General features: G+C 35.2%; 1 protein-coding gene across 1 annotated transcript in view; it reads left to right on the forward strand.

Moving 5' to 3' along the window:
* The window catches only part of LOC149787886 (uncharacterized), a 227,682-nt gene that overhangs the window by 168,445 nt on the left and 42,500 nt on the right, over window positions 1–16,737 (forward strand). The window contains exon 42 of the mRNA XM_089974127.1: window positions 15,650–15,751. Within this exon, the coding sequence (XP_089830253.1) occupies window positions 15,650–15,751 (102 nt within the window). The remainder of the gene's footprint in view (window positions 1–15,649; window positions 15,752–16,737) is intronic.

Here is a 16,737-nt window from a genome sequence, read left to right on the forward strand (position 1 = left end):
AAAAGTACAGTGTATCCTTGCTTCTCATTTAAGTGGGCAGTAGATCTGTACTTGTAGTCATGCACTGTAGATTTTGCTACATACATGAAAACATCTCAGTTTTGGGTAAATTTTAGACCAGGAACAAACCTTAGAGTGTGTGCTTTATACTTTGGATCAGCCAATCATGATATTTTTAACACCACTTTTGACTCACTTGGAGTAAAGTCAGCTAAAACTGGTTTACATTTGTAACAGGGGCTCTGAGTGGCCGAGTGGTCTAAAGCGCTCTCCGTTACGGATCACTACCATCTCACCTCTGTCTGCGTAGGTTCGAGTCTCGGATTCGGCCAATGTGGGTAGGTGAGAAAGCTTGCCAGTAGCTTCTTGAGGGTCGGTGGTTCTTTCCGGGGTTTTCCTGGGTTCTTCCTCCACCATTAATACTGGCCGCCATGTATAGCCTATCGTGTGCTGAAAAATGGCATTAAACCCTACAACAACAACAACAACAACATTTGTAACATCACTTTTGATTGACTTGGAGTAAAGTCTGTCTCAAAATCAGGGTCAGAGTTATATGATCTCCAGGCCAGGAGATCTAGGTGAGGGTCTACACACTCTCCTGGACTGGAGTTTTATTTGAGGATCTACACTCACTCCAGGCTTGGAGATGTAGGTGAAGATTTGCACTCTCTCCAAGCATGGAGATTTGGGTGAGAGGTCCACACTCTTTGCTCAAAATCATACTTAGAATTAGATAGACTTGCTGGCACATGCAGTGACATATTTAGGTCTATGTTGTTTGTAACTGGGAACAAGCAGATAGCTTTAACTGCAACCAGTTATTTTCATTTCAGGATACCTTATATACTAGATTATAAGTAGAGTCCAACTTCAAACAACAAAGATCCTGATCTGTTTATTTTAACAAAACAATTTGTGCTTTACATTTTCTACTACAAATACTCTATGCTATACATTTTTACAATTACTCTATATGCTATTCAGTTTCTACTACAAGTGCTCTATGCTGTTCATTTTCTACTGCAAGTACTCTATATGCTATACATTTTCTACTACAGGTATCCTATATGCTTTACATTTTCTATTACAGGTAGTCTATGCTATACATTTTCTACTATGAGTAGTCTGTGCTATACATTTTCTACTATAAATACTCTATTTGCTATATATTTTCTACTACAGTTAGTCTGTACTATATATTTTGTACTACAAGTAGTCTATGCAATACATTTTCTACAATGACTATATGCTATACAATTTTTACTACAAGTACTCTGTATGCTATATATTTTTTACTATAAGTCCTCTATGTGCTGTACATTGTCTACATTTTCTACAACGAATACTCTGTGCTGTACATTTTCTACTACAAGTACTCTATATGCTATACATTTTTTACGATATGTCCCTCAGTGTACTATACAGTTTGTACTACAAGTACTCTATGATATACACTTTCTACTATAAATACTCTATATGCTATATATTATGTACTACAAGTATTATATGCTAAACTTTTTGTACCACAAGTAACTTATGTTAGACATTTTCTACCACAAGTATTTTATATGCTATACATTTTCTACTACAAGTACTCTATGCTATAGGGGCCCCGAGTGGCCAAGTGGTCTAAAGTGCTCTCTGTTATGGAACACTGCCATCTCACCTCTGTATGAGTGGGTTCGAGTCTCGGATTTGGCCAATGTGGATATGTGAGAAAGCTTGCCAGTAGCTTCTCGAGGGTCAGTTGTTCTTTCCGGGGATTTCCCGGGTTCTTCCTCCACCATTAATACCGGCCGCCATGTAAAGCATATCATGTGCTGAAAAATGGCATCAAAACCTACAACAACAACGCTATTCTATATGTTTTCTACTATTAATACTAAATATGCTATACATTTTCTACTACAGCACTCTATATGCTACACATTTTCTATTACAATTAGTCTATACTCTACATTTTTTACAAGTACTCTATATGCTATATTTTTTCTACTACAAGTAGTCTGTGCTATACATTTTCTACTACAAGTAGTCTATGCTATACATTTTGTAGTCTATGCTCTACATTTTCTACTACAAGTACTATATATGCTATACATTTTCTACTACAAGTGCTCTATGCCATACATTTTCTATTACAAGTAGTCTATGCTATACATTTTCTACTACAAGTAGTCTATGCTATACATTTTGTATTACAAGTAGTCTAGTCTCTACATTTTCTACTACAAGTACTCTATATGCGTTACATTTTTTACTACAAGTGCTCTATGCTATACATTTTCTATTACAAGTAGTCTGTGCTATACATTTTCTACTACAAGTAGTCTGTGCTATAACATTTTCTACCATAAGTAGTCTATATGCTATACATTTTCTACTACAAGTAGTCTATGGTATACATTTTGTACTACAAGTACTTCTTGCTATACATTTTCTACTACAGGTAGTCAATGCTATACATTTTCTACATTTTCTCTATATGCTACACATTTTCTACTACAAGCACTCTATATGCTATGCATTTTCTACTACAAGTAATCTGTGCATAAATGAATTAGCAAAATCTGATCTATTGTTTTGTTTGAATATAGAAGCCATTTTATTATATCTTTGACAATTGCTCGATGAAAATCTTTCATTTTATTGCCAACAGTTCTTTGTAAAGCATTTGGATGTTAATCATAAGGTTATATTTACTCTGGTCCTTTTTTGGTCACCATGTTTAATTGTTCACACAAATGTCTGCATAACATGTATTGCCCTTGTAAGTACCTCATGTGAAGCATTTCAGTCTATTCTTTCTTTTCTGTTGTACAGTTGTAACAATATCTTTCAACGAGATACAATATTCTGCACACTTCTCATAAATGAAATTGTTAAGTAAGATATAAAGGTCATGTCCAATCCGTGATTGTAAATCTTCTTCATCTATATACAGCACCATTCTGCTTCAAAACATTGTTTTTGTTCATAAACCTAGATCATTATCAACAGCAACTCCCATCACCCCAATGAAACTATGTATTTCTTTTATCGGATGAATGGCTGAAATATTTGCAGTGACTAAGACTGATACTAATTGCCTCTATTTCAAATGCAAAGAATTTTAAAATTAATAGATACAGTATCCCTTGTTGATCATCATAAACAAGTTTATACATGACCTCTTCCGACCTCTGTCAAACCCCTTGATGATAAGCTGTCCTGTTCTAAGTGGAGAGCTTGTCAATATGTTCACAACAATGGGAACACTACTTCTGCCTAGTAACAGTTTGACAGGAAAAAAGCAAGACATTTTACTCCAGTACTCTCAGTGCCTGTAATTTTGTAGGCTTTCTAATTTACAAGTGCACCATATATTCTCGCTTATAAGTTGAGTCCAACTGCAAACTGCACAGACTTAGATTGGCTGTCATGTAATGTGCCAGCAGATCAGGCCTGTGCAGTTTGTTTGGAGTAATCAGTAGAACAAACAATATAGACCCTGATATGCAGGAGGATTATGCTATGGCACTTCAGGATCTTTGTTGTTTGCATTTTGACTCTACTTATAAGCAAGTAAAGATGGTAACACAGTACATGCAGTGCAGGGTGACTACTCTCAACATTGTTTTGGTGCATCTTGCAATTCCTTTGTATTTGTGGACTGTCAGTGCAAATGCATTTAGTGGATTTTTCAGTAAATGAGGGCCAAATAGAACTGAGTGGAAGAGACATTTTAACATTTTCATTTAATGCTCTGGGCATGGTTTATATGGAGTAACCTATAAATATTGATCCATTTCTTTTGTAACTAAGGAAAGAAAATTATAGCTGAATTTATTTTTGCAAGGATCATTTTTGAGGAAACAAGGCAGAAATTGTCTCAGGGTTTGTTAGCCACCAGCCTGCTTTTATCCTGATAATTTTAAATTGAGGATTTCTGATTTTGATTACAATATGGTGACACTAAGATTGTTGCACGAAAGAGCATTTGAACTTCATACATAGAACACTTCCTCATCACAGTACTTGAAATGAGAACCAAATAGAATGTTATCTTATTGCAAGACCACCTTATGATTAAGTATAGCCAAACCTGTTTTGAACAGAAGAATTGGCTAGAGAAGTCAGGTGAGTACTTAATACAGGTTAATTTCTTCAAAAATGTTGTTGCTGGTACCATCAATGGTTGATTTTAGACAGGTGGTTGCTTAATAAGGTTGGTTTTACTGAACATGATACACATCATTTTACTACTACTTATTATATGCTCATTTTTTTCCCTGTTAACTTTACATTGTCAGAATCGTTCAGTATTACCCTATACTGAACTCGCGTGACAATACACATATAGCAGTCACGTGCATAAAGGAACTACTTTCTATTGTAAACAAACAATGGATGCAGATGCCAGCACTTTTGATTTGTACACAGATCATGTACACTTGTGTAAGAGACTCTTTATGTTGTGGTTCTTTAAATTTGTTTCTGAGTGAACTAAAACATGTTTTGTGGACTGCCACATACCAGCTGTTTTGGCACATTCTGTGTTAATACAGTGTTATGGATTTAGCTAGCTACAATATATAACATACGCAAGATAAGGTCCTTACAAATAACATACAAGTGACAAGCCATATACTCTCTTCTTTAGCTGGTGATAAGAATGGCAAAATAAAATATACTTACAGTTTTACATCCTGAATTTCCTCAAAATATATTTTCTTAATTCTGCAAATCTGAATTACATGAGCCATGTCATAGGTTTTCAATCTGGATTACACATTTCAAAATTGTGCTGTAATTTTGATGATAAGTGCAATTGCATCCTCCTTACTGCACTCAAATTGAAAAAAACATTAAATTCCAGTGCGTCTTTTTCATAATTGCAGTTGAAAGACTTCATATCTTTCCCACATTATGATTTCAAACATTCAGTGACAGAAACAGAAACACATTTGCCGATGTAAACACACTTCTTCCGCGCTGCTTCAATCTGATGTATTTCATGTATAATTTGCACAGATGAATCCAGTCCAAAATCGCAAACTTTAGTCGAATAGAAACTAAATACCAAAATATATTCATTCCAGATCAAGTGGAAAAGTTGTTGCAATGTGCATTCATTCACAATATGACTGCAAATTTCAATTTTAACTAGAAACAACATTTTCTTTCGAAAGTTATGTCGAGCGTGTGACTAAGTTCAAATTTATCTGGGTGGAGTTATGTGTGCATTAATAATGATGTTATTGTATAATGACAAATCTGCACTTGTGTATTTAGTTTGGAATACGGCATTCATTCATTTACGTTGTTTCTTGTAGTGTATTTTGTTTGTATAATTAAACCTTAGGTAGAATAAAAAAATGAGCTTATAATTAAAAGGTTACTGCATTTGTATGGGAAAATATAAATTAGTTTTGTTGGAAAGATATATTGCACTCCCAAGGTCATGCAGTATTCCATCCCAAAACTCGTTCATATTTTCCCATACAAATGCAGTAACCTGTAATTCTGAAATGCGATCCATTTCTATACTTGACTTATAACTGAATGTGTTATAACGAAGTGCCTTATAGTGAGGGTGCTGTAACTACTATATATATTCTCTTATAAGTCAAATTTAACACTGAACAATATAGAACTTGATCTGTCATCGCATAATGCACCCAGATTTGTGAGCACATTATGTGACAACAGATCTGGGTCCATGCAGTTTACAGTTGCACTAGATTTTTAGGTGAGTATTGATGGTGTTTATCTGTTGTTGTAATTATTGTCGGATGGCTATACAGTGGATATTCCAGGTGAGATAAGTTAATTGTGGGATTAGGGAACTTTCATTTGTGAGAGCTTATTAAGCCAGTATCTGATTTAAGAGTCTTGATGTCACTCTAAATAGATAGTGTATAGATTTTCTGTCAGGCTCTTGTGGCTGTGGATTAAGCTTTTGATAAATTACTTGTGATATATAATTTTCATACCACTCTTGTTTGAGATGAGGTACTTTTAAGAAATAACAGTAAATCAAGATGATATGCAAATCTAGTGAAGTTGAACTGCCTTACAGATTATGGGTGGTTTAATATATCAGCTGTATCTGCTTATAACAAAGATCCTGATCTACATTACCATAACGTACCTGCTGATCAGGGTCTATATTATTTTTTCCAAGGATTGCTCCAAACAAACTGCATGGATCCAGATCTTCTGGTGCATTATGCAACAGCAGATCTGGGTCTGTGCAGTTTGCAGTTGGACTCGTCTTACATGCGAGTACACATGGTGATATTTTCCAGATTGTGAAAGATTTAAGTTTGCACTACCCATTTCAAAATGAAATACAAAGGATATAGTAACATTTTAGGGTGACCAACAACATTACATGCAATAATTTAATTAAACTGCCCTCATGGTTTCTCAGCACAACAATTTTTGATTTTTAATATTGTCAGTTTTCACAAATTTGTATATATCCATCAGATTATGTCATATATATCTTTTTGAAAGGGCATTTTATCCTCATATCAATATCTACCAACAAGTCCCAGTCAGCATTGTTTACACTGGATTCCATTTGATTGCTAACAAATCTGAAGTTAAGCTTGATTGGAATTATTACATGAAAATACTATGACTTTTACACCTATTCCGATCATGGCAGCTCAGCTGGTAGAGCATTGGACAAGTAATCCAAAGGATGCTGGTTCAAGACCAGCCTAGCAAAGCTCAGGTCAGTTGCCTTGGTACATCCATAGGAAAGGCACTTAGCTTCTGTTTCCTTGGACCCCTGCACGAGTAAACCAATGGAAGCAGTAGCCATGGTACCTCACAGGTTAGCATGCTGAAGGCTTCAGGTTTGAATCCTACTATTGGATAAACATGGGTCAGCTGTTGTCCTTGAGCAAGGCATTATGCCATGGCACTAAATACTTGTGTTGCTGTACCATAAAACACCAGAATGGTTTGGCCCCAAAAAGAGCTCCATTAGAAACTGACCAACCAACAACCAATCCACTCGTGGGCAGGATTATTCACTTACTGTTACTTAGACATATCTAAGTAATTTTCACTTTATATAATGTACAAAATTCAAATTGCTATAATATTCATCATCTGCCATCTGAATTTAATAAATGTCAGATGTGTGTTATAAATGATGAATCCAATATTTTCTCTGCATGCTCTCCCCTCAATTGACTCTCCTGCATGGTATGCTCCTAGTAATGATGGTCTTAGACTTTTAAAAGATTGAGATTTGTATGGAAAAATATTGACCTTTTATGTAAAGGATTTTATTTGCCTTTCAGAACTATCTGTACTAAGAGACAAGTCTCGGATTCCACTAATGTGGGTATGTGAGAAAGCTTGCCAGTAGCTTCTCGTGGGTCAGTGGTTCTTTCTGGGGTTTTCCCAGGTTCTTCCTCCACCATTAATACTGGCCGCCAGGTATAGCCTATTGTGTGCTGAAAAATGGCGTTAAACCCTACAACAACAACAATAACAACTAAGAGACCCTGTTTCCAGGATCTCTAATTTTTGGTCCTGGGAGACTTTCATTTTCAAATATTGACAGAAGTCATGTTTTTGATTTGCATGTTTTTTATACAGATTTAAATTTTTTCTTCTTGTGCTGTTTATTTATTTTCAGTTAGAGGGTTTTCTTTATGGGATTTTTCCCAGGTTTTTGTGCCAATCTGCCATTATATTCTGTTAATGGTAGGGTCTGTTCTTTCAAGATAAAAGCCAGCTAGAAGCAACTATTTTAATATTTTAGTTTGACATGTATTCAAAATCACTCTGAATTCTCAATTCATGACCAGAAAGGATGCAGATTTGAGTCCTACCATTGGATCAACCCTGGTCAGCTATCATGGTGTGTCCATGGGCAAGTCATTTTACTCCAGTTACCTTTGCAAGAGTGTGTGGCAGTTTGGCAGTTTATAGCGATATAAAGTACTGGGGTATCATGCCACAGACATGTAGCTTCATGCCTCACACAGTCACATTATTCTGACACCAGGCCAACCAGTCCTAACACTAACCTCTTAATGCTGAGTGCTAAGTGAGGCAGCTGCTCATGCCTTTTTTATAAGTATTTGGTATGACTCAGCCACTGTTTGAACCTGTGACCTCTTGCTTGTAATGCTGTTGCTGTAACAACTTAGGTCACAGGAGCAGTCCACCTTGGCAAAATATAACATCGACGTATTGCTATGCCATAAAGCACCAAACTAAATCAAACCTTAATTGGAATGATTTTAGCTCACCTGTCCCATACATTTAATAGAGCAGAGAAGTCAGCTTATGACAGCTCAGGATATTTGCAAAATTTGGTAAGGAGTTAAGATTCAAAAGAGGAGTGATTTTCATTGGCCCAATTTTTATCATGGAAATTAATTTTTTTGTTACAACTATCGAACAAATTTCCATTTTTTAAATATTAAAATATGTATGTACCGCATGTATTTTTAGCATCTCATAGGAGATCATTGTCTGGATTATACTGGTGGTCATCTTCAATATTGTTGATCTTAACGCTTAGAGATGGTGTATTGTTACTGATTCCAGGCTTTCTTAGGAGTCAGACGAGTTTGACTGAGAATGGACAGTGTCCTTTCTGTATCTGAATTGGAATGTAGCGATGTTAACACAACTCAGCAAATCCATCATGAAGTTTAAATGTTTCCTGCCTGTAGGTTTACTTAGGTTGCTGCCGATGTGCCAGAACTTTTCAAGATTGGTGCTTTCTGGGTCTCATTTGAGAAGTTCCTTTGAACCTGATTCCAATAACTTAAATTCATGTTTCCATCCATTATTGAACTTTGTTTGATATTTTGGTTGTTTAGATTTTAGCATTTTGCATTGGGAGATGACACATGCTTAGATATTAATGTTGTATACTGATACAAAACTGACCTGTCTAATGCCACCCAACTTCTTTAGTAATGTCTAATCCAACCTTAAACCAGATTTGATAGTAACATGGCACAATGGGATTTCAGATTTGCACATATGATGCTGGTTCATCATCAAATATGATTACCATTCCTAAAAACAGGAAATCTTGAAAATGGCATAATAAACTGCTCAAGAGAATTTGACAAAATTTTACAGAATGCATCTTGGCATGAAGGGCATTCCATTTTTTTACAATTCTTGGCCATAAAATATAACCACCATTCAACAAAAAAAAGCATTGAATAGAGTATGACCTAAATTTGACAAAGATCACTATGGCAAATTACAAATTATGCCAATATGCCATCTAATATAGCCACATTAATTAAAACAGAAAAACAACTTTTCTATATAAAAAAAAAACTCCTGTTCAACAGGATTTGACCAACTTTGAGATTAAACATCCTAGGATAAAAACTGTTCATTTATTGGAGAACTGATGTTGATATGCCATGAAATATGAATCAAGATTTAAACAAAACAATAGAACAAATATTTGTTTTCATGACACATGCAATCAGAAGCACTGGAAGAAATCACTAGAGTGAGCATCCTGCTGACCCAGATTTCTTGGCCAGCAGCTTTCCCATTTGGTGATGTTTAGCTGTCAGACAGGTGAATAATTTCAGACACTCTTAGGTCTCTTGTTAAGTACTGTATGTACTGATTAACTGTCTCATGCATGTGAGCCCAAACAAGGTACAAGAATTAAACAAAAAAGGGTATGTTTTGGGATTAAAATCTGATTTTTATCTCACCTGGTCAGAGTGCCATATAATTTTTCTGTCAGCTTAGTACAGTGCTCATCATTTTGCAGTTGAACATGTAACTAAAAATTTATTCATGAGTACTGCACACATTTTGTGTACACTTTGTTTTTCTTCAGAACCTTGGTCATACAAGTTTGCTATTGTCAACACAACCTTTAAAAGGGTACATAGAAACAATTTTTTCTTTTGTATATTTCATTTTTTTTAAGGATTCAAAAGCCACAAAACAGTGTATGCCAGACTTAATTGTCCATGTGTGCTTTGTTTTAGCTTTATTACGAGACTGTCCTTTGTCGTACACTACTAAACAATCAAGGTGTGCCATGGTAATTGAAATCCTTGTATATTCTTCATTGTCACCTTTTACTAAAATGCATATGCATTTGATCAGGTGTCAACCGCCGATGTCTGCTTTAGGGCTTTGTAAAAGGTCTGTCTGTTGGGCTAGCTGATAAAATAAGTATGCATCATTAACCAAACTCTACAGTTGAAGTATTGTGTAACCTTATGATTCCAGCTAGTGCCACAGAAAATGCACACATTCTTTGAGTTTGATACCATTGGAAAAAGAGTCTCTTGGAAGTAAAAGAGCTTGACTGATAATTAAAACAAAAGAAAACATGTCCTGTAATAAACTAAAGTTTTAATAAAATAGCTAAAACTTAGAAAATAATGACCTGGGACATATGCTGTATAATATTTATAGTATTTACAGTGACCACTTCAGCTCTAATAATAATTACAATTATGTTTTATCTTTAATTTAATCATTTTCTTTTTCTGAAACACTTGACAAATCACTGGTGTTAACTTAGTGGTTACCATGACAGACTCACCACCGAAAGTGTTCAGGTTCGAATCCTACTGTCGAACCACCTGGGTCAGCTACAGTGGTGTGTCATATTGCCTTGCACTAAATAACCCACCTGTGTTGATGTTCCATAAAGCGCCAAATGAAATGAAAAGGTGTAACTGTCAAGAGACTAGACTGTACTTAGGTATAATAAATCATTTAGAAATATAGGTTCTTATTCAGTGGAATTATCTGTCATCATAAGAGTTGATAAGAAAATCCATTTCTGTATTTCACATTGTCTGTACTGTAAATACATTTTGATTCAGACTGTTATCAATGAAAATGGATTTGATGATACAGACTGTAAAGAAAGAAATCAAAGCTTATCCATTTTTCAGTATATGTAGTTTAAGCAGTATTTAGCTGTCATGTAGGGACAGTTGGCATTTTCAGTTTGGAAAAGTAGCCTTGTTACTATAATTGGTTACATGCTTGTAAGAACCCAGTCAGATGAATCGTGTCGTGCAAGTAGGCTCATCCTCCAACAGACAATACTAAAATGTCAGATGAATATGGTTGTAGAAGTCTGTAGCTACCTGGATGGATAGTTGACTCATCATAAAATCATCACCCACTGCCTTGATGATTGGTTAATGCAAAATAATACAATGAATTTTATGTATTCCAGCAATGTATATTTGTTTTAATTGTAAATGGCACTTTTACATTATTGGCTATATCATGCTGAGGAAATGGGAGCTAGGTGTCTTCCTGAGGACACAGTGAGGCAGCAGACCCAGACTGGCCTTGATGGGTATCAAACCTGTAACCTGGATTACAAGTCCAATGCTCTGCCAACTGAGCTACCAGTATTGTGCCTTCCTCATCAAGAACTTATACAAATGATGACAATCAGCCATGAATTATAGCCATTGTTACTAAAAAAAGAAGAACCTTTCAATGACTTTTCAAATATTACGAGACAGAATTTGACCAAATTTGACAGAAAGCATCCTGTATTAAAGACGTTTCAGTTTTTTGACAAATGATGTCAGTCCACTTTATATTAACAATTGCTAAAAATATAAAAACTTTGAAGTAGCTTCATCTTGAAAAACCAATAATAGAATATAAATAGACATATCCTAGCATGAAGGCTTTTAAAGTTTATAGGAATGATTCTATCTCACCATCGAGAAATAAAAACAACACCTCCCTCCAACATCTCAAGAACTGCTGTGCAGAATTCAACTAATATTGACAGAAAGCAGTTTTGCCTGGAGGATTTTTAATTTTATTTAAATTACAATCATCTGCTTTTAAATATAACTGCTATTTCTAAAAGGTAGCAAAACTTTAATTGGCTTCTTCTCAATACCTCTGTCCAGAATTCAACCAAGTTTGACAGAAACAATATTGGGGGCCATTGGTTGCCAAGGGGTCTAAAGCATTCACTTTTACCATTCACTACTATCTCACCTTTGTCCACCTGTGTTCAAGTCTCTTGGTCGGCCAATGTGAGTAGGTGAGAAAGTTTGCCAACAGCTTCCCATGGGTTGATAGTTTCTTTCTGGGGTTTCCCTGGAGTGTTTTTAGTTTCTCCCACCAGTTATACTGGCCAACATATATAACCCATCATGTGCAGTAAATTACATTAAGCCCATAACAACAAGAATAATAACAAAAGAAAGGGGTCCCTGAGCGGCCGAGTGGTCGAAAGCACTCACCATTACGGATTACTGCCATCTCACCTCTGTCTGAGTGGGTTTCGAGTCTCGGGTTTGGCCAATGTGGGTACATGAGAAAACTTGCCAGTAGCTTCTCATCTGTCGATGGTTCTTCCCGGGCTTTTGCCTGGTTCTTCCTGCACCATTTATACTGGCTGCCATGTATAGCCTATCATGTGCTGGAAAATGGCATTAAACCCTACAACAACAACGACAACAACAGAAAGCATATCCTGGCTTGAAGGTCTTTTGGTTTGAACAAATTATAATGATCTGTTATCAAACATGGATACGTGCCCATACGAACAGAAAAACCTTTAAACAGCTTTTTACAAACCACTGAACAGAATTTTACCAAAATTTGACAATATCCTGAAATGGAAGGTCTTTGAAATTTTGTAATTAAAAAAAAATAGTGCTGATTTACCATCAGATATGGCCACTTTTACTATAAATATATAAACATTTAAACAACTCAAAAACTGAACAGAATTGACAAAATTTGACCAATGCATCCTGGCAAGAAGGCTTTGTACAAACAATGCTTTAACCAAGTTTGATGGAAAATGTATTGGCAGAAATTCATTTCAATTTTAGTAATACCGCTTATTCTGAAGTAAAGAACACAGCACTCATTCATTTGTAATTGTGTCAATGATAGCCATTGAGTATACTGCCTGATAGGGAGACCATTTTATACATAAGTACATGATACAGTATTACCTCATTATAATGCTTCTGTGGGAGCCAAATAGAATACTACTTTATAGTGAGACCACTTATAATGAAGTATGTGATTAAGTTTTACGTCTTAAAAAGATGAGATATATTACCATTCTTGCCTTTTAACAGGAACAGTATTAGAATAAAGGGTCTTGCAGTGAGCAAATGTTGTATTTGTGAATTTTGAGGATGTAAATTGCTGTTACAGATTTACAATTACCCGTGACACATTAATGGAGTTGTTAAAACAGACAGTTGCAGCAGTAAAAACACCATTACCGGTAATGTCCTTGATTCTTCAAACAGAAGGCCTGTGCCCTAATTCACAAACATTATTGTCCTTGATTCCTCAAACAGAAGGCCTGTGCCCTAATTCACAAACATTATTGTCCACAAATTCTCTAATACAGTATTGAAACTTTGGTTGAAAAATTGGGGGGGAAAATGGAATCTTATGTGTCACTACTGGGCAGGGAGAGTAATGTCATAATGGCTTAAAAACTCGCTACAGTATATCATGGTTTTTACTAGCTAAATTTTCTCATTCAACAAGTTGGAAAGCTCATTACTATGTTATGTTTTATGTACAGATGAAAAGGGTAGCTCAGAATGGAAAAGGTAATTAAAAAAATCTCAGTTTGTAACAAAGGGATGATACAGTACCAGTATCTCTCAAAATAATTGCAAATTTTCATAATTTAGAAAAGGATCAATAATTTAGTATTTTAAATGCAGCCATTTTATCAATCCTCAGTAGATTTGATAATTATCTTGTACTGTTGACTTGATCGATATTTTATAATAGGCTATGCTGATATTTGTATAATGAATTTGGCCAGTTATTTGGATGGATTATTAATGTTGAAAGGCTGTCAGTGTGGGTTAAATTTGAAGTTGAATGAAACAAGGCTGATTTCCATTGAATCAGAATAAATGATCGACTTAACAAAGCAACAGGGTATGGTAGACGTAGGAAAGCAATTGACGGAAAGTTAATTTTCTTGATAAATTAATCTTTTCATGTAGTTATTAATACAGTTAATCATAGGAATACAGGGTCATAGTACTGATGAAAATAAAATGCCCAAAGTAATCTTTGTTAGTTTTACATAAATATATACACTGAGCTGTTCAACAAATTTTTTAACTTAGAAAAACCATCACAGAAATTAAAATTGAATCATCCAGATTACTTTTAATTTCACCTAGGCAGAAAAATTTTATGGGGTCACAGCTCTCAACACAGAAGTTTGAAACAAAGAATTGGTTGATTACTGTTTTAATATGCATGAAAAACAATCTTGGCAGTGTAATAAAAGTTTTGATGCTCCTTTATCAAAATAGGCTACAGAATACTATTTGGTCAGTTATACTGCTGAGAAATTTGAGTCCAAAAATATAGTTATTAACTTCTACAGTATGAGGAAAAGTCTGCTGAGTGGTCAGCTAAATGCTAAACCAATAAGAAATTTTTAATTCAATCAAAATAGTTACTTGACATCTACATGGATATCATATTCAATATTCAGCTGACATATATTTGCTGTATTGAATTTCAACAGCGATGGTGTTTGCTGTATTGCATTCTGGTGAGATGGTATGTACCATATTGCTTTCAATTAAAATGGTCTTTGCTGTGTTGCATTTCAACCCAGAATGGTAATTACTACATTACATTCAGAGGAGTTGGTATTTGCTGAATTGTTTTTCAACCAAGATGGTATTTACAATATTGCATTCATGTGAATTGGTATTTGCAGTTTTGCATTCATTTGAGATAGTATTTCCAATATTGGATTTATCTGAGATGGTATTTGCTTTATTGCATTCAGCTGAGATGATTGTCTTATTGCATTTCAACTGAGATTTTATTTGCAGGATTGCATTCATTTGAGATGGTATTTGCTGTATTGCATTTATCTGAGATGGTATTTGCTTTATTGCATTCAACTGAGATGGTATTTGCTGTATAGCATTTTAACTGAGATGGTATTTGCTGTATAGCATTTTAACTGAGATGGTATTTGCTGTATAGCATTTTAACTGAGATGGTATTTGCTGTATAGCATTTTAACTGAGATGGTATTTGCTGTATAGCATTTTAACTGAGATGGTATTTGCTGTATAGCATTTTAACTGAGATGGTATTTGCTGTATAGCATTTCAACTAAGATTGTATTAACTGCATTGCATTCAGCTGCTGAGATGGTCTTTGCTGTATTGCATTTTGACCCAGAATGGTGTTTGCTGCATTACATTCAGATGAGATTGTATTTGCTGTATTACATTTTTTCTGAGGAGATATTTGCTGTATTGCATTCACCTGTTCAACAGTATGTTTTACATCACATTTGACCAGTTGGTACAAGGGACTTGGTCAAATGCAATACCACTTGGTCCAGTGGGCACAATGAATACTGGTGATTGGTTCACTGTTGTAGAATTTGTATGATCAGACTGAATGCGAAAATCAGAAATGGGTTTATATTTCGTGATGTGGAGGATAACTTTAAACCCAGAGTTACTGTAGTTGAAAGCAGCTTGATATTTTTTATTTTGTACCTGCATATTTGATGAAAAAAAGTGGAATCATTCCTCATTGTAAAAATCATAATATTACTACTTACTTGCATTTTTAAAATTATAGGTAAGCCATGTCTATATTATTTATTTTCTAGATGATGACCCCAAGGCCCACTTTGTGCGTCCAGAGGGGTACCAGGTGACCTGGTGGCCTGGGGACCAACCTAATGAGGATATCAATAGTGACTACACAACAGGTGAGGATGCATCAATAAGTTTATTGCAGAATGATGTTTTGGCATTGCTATGACCAGGAACTTATTTCACCTTGGCCATTAGTCTTGTTTGGTGACCATGATTATGGTGACATTATTGTATTAACCAGTGTATGACCAAAGCCATGCTGATTTCATCAGATAGCGGACACAGTGCTGCTAAATGAAGTTTGAAATGGAGCACCTTGGTGCACAAGAGTTCAACATTTTTCTTCCTACTTAATAAATTCTGTTTATGAACCAAAACATTTTTCTGGTTGATTAATTTTTCATGTCAGACACCTTTAGCAGGAGTGATAGAAGAAATTTTGATGTGTCCTACAGCCCTTGGTAAAGACACTTTGTTCCCATATCCTTGGCATGGTAAAACCAGTAATGTGTTGAAATCGCCTTTGAAAACCAATCAACTACCACCTTTGATTATTTATTATACATTCATACATCATAGCTCAATTAGCTATTTTGCACTGTTTCAAAGCATAAACGTGACTTTGTTGGAAATATATATTTTTATAGGCATGGAGTATTTTACTCTTCAGCATAGTTCATTTCTAGGCATATGTGTATGCCTGTCTGTCTGTACATCTGTCTGTCTGTATGTATGTATGTATGTATGTACATAAAATATCCTTAAAGGGGACCAACATGCAAAACTGAAATTCGCACAAACTATATGTATAATTTGCTTAATGTATAAGGTTCATTTTCTGAAAATTTGTACCTTTTATTCTTACTTGTTACAAAGAAATTTATGAAAAACCGATCATCTCTCCTGATCTGTCTTGAATAAAACAATGCGCTTCCCTCCCCCTGTAAAAATAGTGGGTGTGACATCATTTGAGACACTGTATACACACTGGCATTGTTGATAATGAATTATGGAGAACTCGCCCTGGGAGAACTCATCCCAGGTGTTAGAAGAAGTTGCCCCATGGTGGTCGGAGAAGTCACTCCACTGTGCCTGGAGA

The sequence above is a fragment of the Sinohyriopsis cumingii genome, chromosome 11 (genome assembly GCF_028554795.1).
Source record: "Sinohyriopsis cumingii isolate HCF-2022 chromosome 11, ASM2855479v2, whole genome shotgun sequence".
In the NCBI taxonomy this organism is placed as follows: Eukaryota; Metazoa; Mollusca; class Bivalvia; order Unionida; family Unionidae; genus Sinohyriopsis; species Sinohyriopsis cumingii.